Here is an 11,887-nt window from a genome sequence, read left to right on the forward strand (position 1 = left end):
CCACCCGACTGGAAAGTGGTCCGGGATGTCCAGAGGGTTCGTCCAGCAACCGCAGTGCAGCCATCGCCGCCTTCTCGACGCCGGAGGAGGGACGTCCGCACTTTTTCTGGATTGCGGACATCCTCTTCACACTACTAGAGAAAACCCATTTGGAGACAAATTTTTTCGGGACAGACCAATTTTTCGTCCCCAAAACACATGATTAGAGACAAAAAAAATATTTTGTCCCTAAAAGTTTTGTTTTCAAAACTCTCCATTCGACGCCATTTAGAGACAAATAAGTTTCAATTAGAGACAAAAAATATTTGTCCCAAAAATTAATTGGGGATGAAATTTAATTTAGTCTCCTATGCGTTTTAGATTTTGCAAAAAAAAAAAGGTAAAATTTAAGCGGTTAGTTGCACCAAATTTTAAATTTTGGACGAAAAGAATTAGGGACGAAAAATTTTGTCCCTAATTTTGTTGGATATAATATATATATATATATATGAACTTTTCATATGGACGGGGTTTGGCAAAAATAAATAACATGTAGCAACTGATTGGATTGAAACGATGTAGTTCCGACCTCACATATAAATAGCCTCTCCATTTATCTCAGTTCTTCAAACTATTCGAGGATCATTGCTCTATACGAACCTCCAAACACCAATACCTCCCCACAGTAGTGTCTCTATCATGCAATCCCTCTCATCTATCTTGCCTCTTTTAGTTTCTCTTCTCCTCATTTAGTGCCCTAAATCTTTTTTCTTTTTTTTTTGAGAAAGACAATAACCATTAATCAACAAAGCTTACAGGGGGGGGGGGGACATGAACCAAAACCCCAATAAACCATGGTTATGACTAAATTGCAGAATGTCAGTCTTTTTTTAGTTTTGTTACTGCTAATTTTTGTTTGTTGATGTCGTAGTAAGGTTAGAAGCTTGACTAAAAGGCAATTGCATTGCTGACTACTAGTAAAAATCTAATAGAACTTTCTTGAAATTTGGATTCTAGATCATCTTTTATATGAAAAGAGTTTAGTATATTAGGATTCATTTATTTTAATTATTTTATATGTTAAAAATTAAGTGTTTGTCAGTTAAAATATTACTTTTACGTAAATACCCCTTATAGAGATACTATGAAAACCACAGAAATGAACAAGGATAAACAAGTAAAATTACAAGTTAAAAAAAAAAGGGGAAAATATTTGATATTTTATTAAAGGTAACTAGCATCCTCGTCCTTAGGGAGATCGTTTGTTTTCTTTGGTTGTTCTCTTCGCGGTGCCCAAGACGGATAAACCCTAACTAGATCTTCGCTGTTCCCGGGCCGGATGGCTGGCTCCTCCTCCGGTAGTGGCTCCGCCCTCCAGTTCCCTGACAAGCCTTTTTTTCTTCTCTGGTCGCCCCGGCGCGGCCTCCACCCCTCGGCTTCAACATTAACGAACTTCCATCGCCGTTCATGGATAATGGTGTGGTTTCATCGGATTTGGATCATATTTGGTAATACATCCTTTTCATATGGCTTGATTAATTGGATTTTGATTCATTTATAAATTTGCGGTTTCTAGAATTGAAGTACATATAAATTTGGGTCGTATATATAATTTTGTATCCTCTGTCAGCAAACAAGAATTGATCTTGGCTTATATACATAATTTAGAAATAATTGTACACACTATTCTGTAAGCTATCTTGTTGTTGTGCATACAAGTCTGCAGTAATTGAGAACTGGCATGGGTTGCGTTTAGGGCGGTCTTCTTTTTCCTAGCACCACCTGTTCGATGAAATGCCTCATAGAACGCTTCAATTTTAATTGGGAGAAGCAGTATCTCTTAGTTTCCTAATTAATTGGGTGCTGGAGATTGAGCATTTTGGGTGTGAAAGTTGCAATCTTTGCATCAGCTTTTGGGTGGTGATGATATCAAGGGTAACTGTTTCTCACCAAAAAATCTATATAATTTGTTAAAGCAGTCAAGCATTACGCCTTTGCTTTTTACACCAGGTTTATTGTACTTGGTATTTCCTTGCAGGAGAGAAGCTGACTCTAACATACATAGATAGATATTCCAAAGGCCTCCAATAGTATACTCTCCTTTGTGGGATCCATATCCGAAAGGTGATCTACTCATTCTTTCATTCTCTAGCTTGTATGTTTAGAAAATGGGAAATAACCTGTTTTCATTTTGCTTTACTTCTTAGGTGCTTACTCAGTATCATTGATTTCAAGCCGCCTCAATTATCAGCTGCAAGATTATATAATTTTGGCTTCAAGGTTTGATTACCTCTTGTCAGTTCCTTTATATTCCTTTTCTCTGTACATTAATGTGAAGGTGTACTACAAATATGCATTTTGAATATGGAAAAGACTTGTCTCATTTCCTTTTATTTTGCTGCAAAGCTGAATGTCAAGTTAGAAAATATATATAACATGTTACTCAGTTATATTATCAATGTAAAAAGTAAAAAGACATTGGTACTTGTCAAGAATTTAAGTTAGAAAGAATAGGTATCCTTTGTTAGCATACTAGAATTGATCTTCGCTTATATCAATTATATGCATAATTTAGAAATAATTGCACTCTTGCCTATTGGTTTACGGTTTATGGAAAGATTGAAACTTTGGCTAGTTGTGATTGAGATAAGGTTATGCAGTTAAAAAGCACCGTTCATCTTTGTGTTCTCACATCTTACGATTTACGGAAAGACTAAAACTTTGGCTAGTTGAAAAGCACACTGTTCAGCTTTGTGTTCCCACATCTTTTTCAATGCTATGTAGTTGTTGGTTACCAATCTGACAAAGTACTATGTTGAATGATTGCTCTAAGTGAGGTTTGAATTGGAATTTGTAATGAGGGCGAGAAACAAGTCATCTGCACTTAATATCCCAACTATCTTACCATCTTCTACAGGGAGTGCTAGTGTCTTTGATGCAGTTACTGCAAAAAAGCTGGGAATCTTTATAAGCTTCAATAATCTTAATATCATAAACAATTTTCATATGTGTACTGTACGGTCTGTACCCAGTCATTTTTGCACTTAACCTAATCAGTTATGCCCTTACTTAATCACTTGTGTACTGTACTCAGTCATTTATGTACTTAACCTAATATGTTCTGCCCTTACTTGATAGGTTTGTGAACTTTTTACTGTGGCTACTGCAACTGTTGCTGATAAGGCCGTTGATGTAAAGAATGCTGTTGAGGTTAATGGAAAAGGTCATTGATGTATAGAATAGTGGCCACAACTATCCTCCAGCTGCTGCAGATTTTGTTTCTAGTTGAAAACTTATGAAGCTCAATTTTTTCAATGTTAGTTAGAGTTGAAAAATAGTTTGTGTTATGGCTTTGTTTATCACTAAAATTAATTTTGGAAATAATTTAAAATTTGATAATATATGGAGACGGAGTGAGTTTGTTCCCCTATTTATATGATTGGTGCCATAAATTTGAAAGAAAAAAAATTAAAACTAGAAAATAAAAGGAGACAAACCAAGTTTCGTTTCTTATTCCTATGATTGGCGGCATTTATAGTTAATTTTCCCGCTAATCTCTTAATGCTCGATGAGAATTAGGGATGAAATTTTAGATGAAATTTTATTGGATAGGGAGACAATTTTAATTTCTTCTCCAAATGCATTAGGAGACGGAATTTATTGTTTGTTGCCTTAAACAATTAGGGACGAGGATTAGGAGACGACATTAGCCACAAAACGATTCCGTCCCAAATTTTTTTTAGGGACGAATTCTCATCTTTAGGAGACAAAATGATTTCGTCCCTAAATGGGTTTTCTCTAGTAGTGTCAGAACGGTCCTCTCTATATATATATATGTATATATATATATATATATATATATATATATATATTCTCAGACACAGCACATATGGTAGTACCTCGGTACCTGCTACGTACTTTCTGGTATTCTTGTTATGGCTACTACTTTGGTATCTGCTTTAATGATCATTGTGTGATCACAGAGCAAATATGAGCTATTCTCTACGGAAGAAGATTCCTTTGCAGTTGGTCAAAGCAATGAAGGAGAATGGTGTGATGTTGGGCGGCACCTACGGTGATATGACCCTTCAGTATTCTTGCACATTACATGTTGGAACTCTGCATTATGGTCTCTTTGAAGATATTTTCCTGTCGATAAACCATAGGGAGGAGAGTTTTAGTGAATGAGAGTTACTGCATACTAGAGTATATTTTGTCATGGTTTTGTTTGTCTTAGCAAATAGCAAGGGAGCATATATAGGATCAAGGGTGACATCTATTTTTTGCTACGTGGTAACTGGTAAAATTTGTAAGAATTCTGTGTTGACTATAGTCAGTAGTCCAATCATCAGTGACTGATTGCAGAGGTAGGGCTTCTGGTACCAATATGTGCCGACAATTAATTGCTCTAGGCTAAAACTTTGCCACTGCTTTATCACCCTTATCTCTAGTTCAAGCTTATCTACCTGAACTGAACAACTCCCAATTCAGTAGATTCTGCAAGCTAGAAATGGCAAAAGAGCTTCATGTTGTGATTCTTCCATGGTCTGCCTTTGGCCATATCATCCCTTTGATTCAACTCTCCATAGCCTTAGCAAAAGCCCAGATTCATGTCTCCTTCATATCAACCCCAAAAAACATCCAAAGGCTCCCTAAAATCCCACCTGAGTTGCAATCTCTCATAACAATAGTGCCTTTTCCTTTGCCAACTTTGGATGCTGCAGATCGGCTGTTGCCTGAAGGCGCCGAGGCCACGGTGGACATACCTTTCGAGAAAATGGACGACTTGAAGTTTGCATTTGATCTTCTACGACAACCCTTTAAGCAGTTCATTGCTGATCAAGTGCCGGATTGGATCATCACCGATTTTGCCGCTCACTGGGCGGTTGACGTTGCCAGAGAGTATGGTGTTCCTGTTGCCTACTTCTCTCCTTTCTCTGCTGCTACGCATGTGTTCTGTGGTTCACTGGAATATCGCTCTCATGTTCCACCATCACCGGAAGTATTCACCTCCCCACCGGAGTGGGTTCCTTTTCCGTCTTTGTTAGCACTCAAGGAGTTTGAGGCAGTTCATTTTCTTGCTGGCTTTTTTAATGTGAATCGTTCAGGGATAAGTGATGCTGAAAGGGTTGCCAAGATTGTATTAGCGAGTCAAGTACTAGCCTTTCGTAGTTGCAATGAAATTGAAGGAGAGTACTTGGATTTGTACGCGAAACTCACCGGAAAACCTGTGATTCCCACCGGTTTGCTACCTCCAAAGGAATCAAAAAGGGAGTCGGGGAACGATGTGATTTTTGAGTGGCTTGATAAGCAGAAACCCAGGTCAGTTGTGTTTGTAGGGTTTGGGAGTGAGTGTAAGGTGAGCAAAGAACAAGTGTATGAGATAGCTCATTCAGAGTTGCCATTTCTCTGGGCACTCAGAAAACCCAGTTGGGCTAGTACTGATGCTGAGGCTCTACCTCTAGGTTTTGTGGACAGAACATCAAAGAAAGGCCTTGTTTGCATGGGATGGGTGCCACAAATCGAAATTCTGGGGCACCCATCAGTCGGGGGTTCTCTGTTTCACTCTGGATGGGGTTCTGTGATTGAAACTCTGCAATTTGGGCATTGCTTTGTTGTGTTACCCTTAATTGTTGATCAGCCTCTGAATGCAAGGCTTCTGGTGGAGAAAGGTCTGGCTGCCGAAGTGAAACGCAACAATGATGGGTCGTTTACTGCAGACGACATAGCCAAAACACTGAGGCTAGCAATGGTGGAAGAGGAAGGAGAGCACCTGAGAATCAATGCAAGGAAAGCTGCAGCTGTTTTTGGAGATGAGAAGCTGCACCAAGACCACTATCTTGGTGCATTTGTTGATTATCTCAAGAATAATGGTAGAAAAGGTCTTCTAGACAAGAATGATCGATGACCCTATTTGATCATCCAGTAGCAAATAAAGAAATGCATGTTACCCAGATTACATTCCCAGCATTATATATCGAAGTCCTTAGACGTGCTGGAATTTGGGTTATCAGCACCACTCTACGATCTATGCTATGCTAATTATCGAGGTGATCTGTGAAAGAAAATGGTGAATCCGGTGATCCAAAGCCGGAAAAAAAAAAGCGCCGAATTATGATTTTGGTTCCTATATTTTCGCATATGTTTTGCTTAATCCCATGTCCACTTCGAATTACTGTAAACTTTGCATGATATGACTGGTGATATATAATTTCGAAAACGACTACTCAACAATATGCCATGGGAGTTGTTAAATCCCTAAACTGGGAGTTTTTCCATCTCTAGTAAGCTTGGTCAACCCCTTGCACGAAAGTGACACGAAGTATGTAGCCTTCAATTTAATTTCTATCGACAGGTGGGATGAATTACTAGTTGAACTCCAATTAATAGAGTCGGAAAATCCAGGCATCAAGTTCAACAATCCACATAATCTGCGTTGCTCAATATGATTCAGCTACGTATTTGGTTCTGTTTAACAAAACATGAACGATAAGAATTGACAGGCATGTAGAGTTTGAACTAATCCAAGAATGCAATATGGGTCTAGTTTCGGATATCTGAAATTCAATAATATATAGTTGTAGCATTTTGCTCGGAGCTCGTCTCCGTTTCTGGCCCTGTGGGTTCCTCTTGTTCCCATTTTTTTCTTTTTCCGGTTGTTTCTTTCTTCATCCTCTTCCCCTAGTAGTTCTTTCTTCTGCCATGATCGGTTACTTCGCTCCTCGGAACTTTTTAAGTGGGGTTTACTCACTATTGCACTGCGTGATGCTACAAGAGGCTGTGTACCTTTCAGTGCCTGTTTCTTTGGTCCCTTACCGGATCTCACCTAATCCTTTCATCCGGTTTATACCGGTTGTTGTTGTTCTGACTACTTTGTTCTTGGCAGATTTGGTTCGATGTGGTGAAGGTGATGTTTGCAAATACCTCTGGAAATCTGGTGGTTGGGACATTGAATTCGATATGGGTCCTTCCTCTGCGCTTTCGATTTTGTCGGATTTGGTTGATCGGCTACTTTGCGGTGGTGCGGTGGTCTCCTCCTTCTTGTCGGCTGTTGCAGATCATAAGTGTTTTTTTGTTTGGGGCTCTTCGGTCCTTGTTGTTGGTTTTCTTGGGAGGTTTTGGGCCTCTCTGTAATGGCTTGTTTTAATTAATATATCTTCTTGTTTTTGGTCAAGAAAAAAAACACTTGAGTAATGCCCCTATAGCCTGCTCTATTCATAGTTTATTTCCTTTTTGAGATTGAACACATTATTGACATTGAAACCCATAAGAGAACAAAATGCTGAGAAATATCTTTCCGAGTGCATGTACAGGCAAATCTCCATTGTTTTCTAGAAGTTAATATTACAAAAAAGAAAAAGAAAGATACGTACACGCAAATCTCCATTATTTTCTAGCAGTTAATAATTGCCAATATTAAAAAAAGAAAAAGAAAAGCCACCATCAATTGAATTTATGTCCCCATCCCATGGTTCCTTATCTAAAGTTTACCAAAAGTTCAACCCAGAAACAAAGAATTGTTGTTGTTGTTTTTTCTATGACATGAAAGAACAACAGTGGGGAGGAGATGGTGCCTCATACCTGGGTTGAGTTTTACCATTTCTAAATTCGTGAGAGAATCAGAAGTTCCTACTTTGTAAAAGTTGAAGGATTACCAAATTCAAGAGTAAAAACTCAGAAGATCTCTCTTGCACTTCATTACAAAGGTGCAGGCTTTCTAACAAAAGAAAAAACTGTACCGTAACGAACCCGTAGCTTGTGACTCTTGTGATTTTGGAACAGAGTCGGATAGGCCCCTTATGGTTCTCAGTACGCTACCGTAAATATGGGAAAGCAACAAATGCAGCGACGTTTCAAGCGCACAAGCTTTCCTTCGTGGTGATTTTGGTGGGCCCCCACCCTATTTACATAATTGTGTTTGTTATTATTATTTTAATAAAAGCTACGTTTGGCAATTTGTCTGTGTCTTCAATAACTATAAAATAAAATAAACTTTTTTTATCAAGACAAATTTTTTTTCTAGTTTCTTACATGAAAAGAAAAGAACAGTAAATCAACTTCCTATACTAACTGCAACTGCTCTGCATCAATAGTCCCAATTAAAGGGAAAATTATCATTTACTCAATTTTAGCTTAAAAATTACTCACTTACTCTACTAACAGTTTTTTAACCCCATTTACCCAAAACACTCTAAGAGATTATTTCCCTAATACCTAATTAATTCTTTTTATTTATTTTTGGGACTTTTTTGCCCTCTCCTTCTTTCTCACTTAGAGAGAGATATCTGTGCTCCGGTGACCAGTGGCCGGCCGTGGGCTCCGATGATGGGACTCCGGCGACTGGTGACCGGATTCCAGCGTCTGATTTTATTGCCCCCTAATAATGCTCAGTAATCATATTATTGCCCCTCAATCATCACATTATTGTCTCCTAATAATCATATTATTGCCCCCAATAATCATATTATTGCCCCAATAATCATATTATTACCCTCCAATAATGTGGGTTGAGAATAGATACTGTGTCACTAATCAGACTACAACGTAAATAATGTCAAACAGTCTAACCAAACGTGGAATCATGATGGCTCGATTTCTTCCCGATAGTGGGCCTTTCTTCTTTGATCGAACTAAAACAAAATTATCAATATGCATGACTTGGGCTTGGCCGATATGAACTAGACATACCCATAAGGTCAGCCCTGACCCATCCACCTCTTTCTTGTTTCTTCTTCTTCCTCTACTTCTTCTTCTGTTTGAGTTTGATATGCAATTCTATACCAGAGGCTGAGCCCATGGAACCAGAGACTCCAGGTAAAACCAATGCCTACACTACTTACTATATTCTCTGAATGCTAAAGCAATCCACCGCTCAAATACGTTTTCCTTTCTGCTAAGATGAAATTCGCCGAGCTTCGCTGGACTTAGGCTGCTCGTGGGAGGCCTTGACGGCGGCGATCGTACAGTCGAGAACCACCGACGGTATGCCGTGGTTGGTGATGTGGAAGAAACCGAAGTTGCTGCACGCGCCGCTGACTTGGTCGACGATGGCAGAGCGGCGATCAGAGTGGAGGTCGGAGAGGTCGATGGTGGGGATTGGTTGGGCGTTGGGTTGGGTCGTGGGCTACAACTGCTGTAAGGTTTCAGGTGGCTAGATAAAGATTCTGGGGATGGAGGAGAGACCCGAGTCGACGGGGACAGAGAAATAGGTGAGAGAGAGAGAGAGAGAGAGAGAGAGAGAGAGAGAGAGAGAGAGAGAGAGTCTGAAAGGAGGTGAGAGAGAGAAGTTTGTAATTTATTAATTAGATTGGGGGTAAAAATGTCACTTGTATTTAAATTGGATAAATGGGAGTAAAAAACTCTTAGTGGAGCAAGTGGGCAATTTTTTTGTTAAAATTGGGTAAGTGGTCACGGCCCCTAAACCAAATTCCTTCTTCTTGTCCCTGCAATAAAGAATCTCATCAATTTACAAGCCCAATAAGAGATCCATAGGTGAATCTCAGATTTTGATTAATATTGAACTTTCCTATTTTAATGGATAACATTAATGATAATTAGCATGTGATTATTTGATCGGTGGAGATATGAACATCTTGAGTGCATAAGCCAGTCAAACAGTTTTGCCAGAAGCTTACCTAAGATTGTTCATTCCCCGAATTCTGAAAGTACCTTGGCTCAATTTGTGACCAAGAATCAAACATGTTCTTTTTTTATTGGGCAAAAAGGAACTTGGGAACTTGCTATTGGAATTATAGATAAAGAGAATAAGTTACAGAGATTACAATAGGATGTGCAAGTACCTTGGCTCAATTTGTGACCAAGAATCAAACATGTTCTTTTTTTATAGGGCAAAAAGGAACTTGGGAACCTGCTATTGGAATTATAGATAAAGAGAATAAGTTACAGAGATTACAATAGGATGTGCTTGTATTGTCAATACAACCACTGAGAACTAAACTTATAACTTAACAATCAACAACAGATTAGGGAAGGAGCCAAAGGACTTAAAAATATCTATTCTACGGATCAGTGTTGCTCAACCAAGTATGAAGATAACATCAACATTCATCATATGTGGTCAGATTATGTGACAGAAAAATTTTAAGAGCTTTTTACCAATAACTACAAAATAATGGGCCAAACACTGAGATTCCCCTTATACTACTATACTAGCAGGCCCGGCCTTACTGCTGGGCAGTCTTGGCAACAGGTAAGGGCCTCAAAGCATAAGGGGCACCAAATATAAAAACTCATTATATATTAGTAATATGTATGTATTTGCTATGAGTCCATTTTTATAATGATAAAGACAAAATGTTAACCAAGAGAAACCGTGATTCTCTTGGGAGCGGATTGGGAGCGGACGCCTCGTCCTCCTTCTCCAACTTGTTGTTACCGTGAACATCTGCATCGAAACTTTCAGGGAGTGATTCTTTTCCTTCCTTTATCTAGATTTTTTCTCTTTTGTACGCTTAATGATTGCTATTTTCTGCTTTTAATTGGTTTTGCGTTTGCCTTGTTTACGTTCCGTCGTTTGAGTGTTCGAGTGTTTATCGAGCTGCTTCGTTTTGATTACTTGCGTGTTTTCCTACTTGGGTTTTTTTCTTCCCCAGATGTTTTTCCTAGTTCCCGAGTCACTCTGCCTTGCTTGCGCTCCCAGGACTGTTACGGCTTTGAGTATCCCCCAAGACGTGTTAGCAGTATAAATTGGTTTAACCCCATACTGGGGTTCTTCACCTTTCCTATTTTGTTCCAGTCTCTTTCTCTCCTGTTTAATATGGCCTTCCCTTCAAATGCCCAAGCTAATCTGGCTTCTGCAAGTAGGCGACCTACCCCAGTTCGTCAATATTTCCCTTTCCCTAGAGCCCAAAACAATTCTGACTCCATTCCTGTGGTTATTGGTGATCATACCATCAATATTGACAGGTTTGCTGTTCAGATTGAGTTACCACCTCCACCCCCAGAATTCGACAACCACTATTCTAAGTTCTGTCTTGTTGGGAAGATTTTTGGCCCCTTGCTTGCCCCTGAGGTGATCTTAAGTAAGTGTGATGAACTTTGGTGCAACCTTAAAGGGGTTATGAGTTCGAGCAGACTGGCTAATAACTGGTTCTGCTTTGAGTTCAACAATGAGGAGGATGTCCTTTCTATACTTGACAACCGACCCTGGTATATTAGGAGCCGTCTTTTCCGTGTGCAACGTTGGACTCCTGATTTTGATGCTACTACTGAAGTTATTGATCAGCTTGTGGTGTGGGTTAGGCTGCCAAACCTCCCACTCCCTCACTGGAATGATTCATCCCTGAAGCAGTTGGGTCACTACCTTGGGTCGTTTGTCAATGCTGATGAGCATACGCTTTCTGGTAAAAAGACTCTGTTCGCTAGGATCAAGATCGAGTTGGATCTTCGTTACCCTCTCCGTCGAGCGATCATTGTCAATAACCCTAATGGTAAACCTCCTAGCTTCGTTTTAGTTTCTTATGAGGTTATCTTTGGGGTTTGCTTCAGATGTGGCCTTTATAGGCAGAAAAACCATATCTGTCCTAGAAAGAATATCAAGGATAGCTTTTTCATGGTGGAAAGATTCGAAAACGAGCAAGCTGTCTACCCTGTAGATATGGTTAGCAGTGAGTTCATTCAACCACTGCTCTCAAATGACATCTCAATCATCTTTCCACAACCTATGTTTAGCTACTTTGAGTCTGGAGGTTATCATGAGAACCCTGCACCCTCTGATGCTAACAAGGGTTCTGAAGATAGAGAGACCCACAGTAGCTCCTAGAGGATTGTGTCAAGGAAGGGAAAAGGGAAAAGCCAGTTTTTTCCTAAATATGGCAATCTCTCCCGTGGACCTAATTCTGAGCGAGTGAAGGGTGCCAATGTGGTTCTACCCGGAGTATCCTTCAAA

At 39.5% G+C, this 11,887-nt stretch overlaps 1 protein-coding gene and 1 long non-coding RNA gene across 3 annotated transcripts; both read left to right on the top strand.

Moving 5' to 3' along the window:
• The first annotated feature begins 1,295 nt into the window (after nt 1-1,295).
• Nucleotides 1,296-3,309, top strand: LOC121051341. 2 transcript variants are annotated; one of them, XR_005805493.1, is made up of 5 exons: nt 1,296-1,487; nt 1,699-1,914; nt 2,018-2,103; nt 2,187-2,259; nt 3,118-3,309. It is a non-coding gene; the product is annotated as an uncharacterized LOC121051341 (long non-coding RNA). The 2 variants fall into 2 exon arrangements; XR_005805494.1 differs by having other exon boundaries at nt 1,736-1,914.
• Nucleotides 3,310-4,262: 953 nt separating this feature from the next.
• Nucleotides 4,263-6,215, top strand: LOC112177310 (putative UDP-rhamnose:rhamnosyltransferase 1). Its single transcript, XM_024315611.2, has one exon. The coding sequence runs from the start codon at nt 4,490-4,492 to the stop codon at nt 5,885-5,887; it is 1,398 nt and encodes a 465-aa protein (XP_024171379.1). The 5' UTR covers nt 4,263-4,489; the 3' UTR covers nt 5,888-6,215.
• Nucleotides 6,216-11,887: the final 5,672 nt, after the last annotated feature.

Source organism: Rosa chinensis, chromosome 1 (genome assembly GCF_002994745.2).
Source record: "Rosa chinensis cultivar Old Blush chromosome 1, RchiOBHm-V2, whole genome shotgun sequence".
Classification (NCBI taxonomy): Eukaryota; Viridiplantae; Streptophyta; class Magnoliopsida; order Rosales; family Rosaceae; genus Rosa; species Rosa chinensis.

Coding starts and splice junctions, on each gene's coding strand:
- LOC112177310 (XM_024315611.2), top strand. CDS start 4,490: ATGGCAAAAGAGCTTCATGTTGTGATTCTTCCATGGTCTGCCTTTGGC.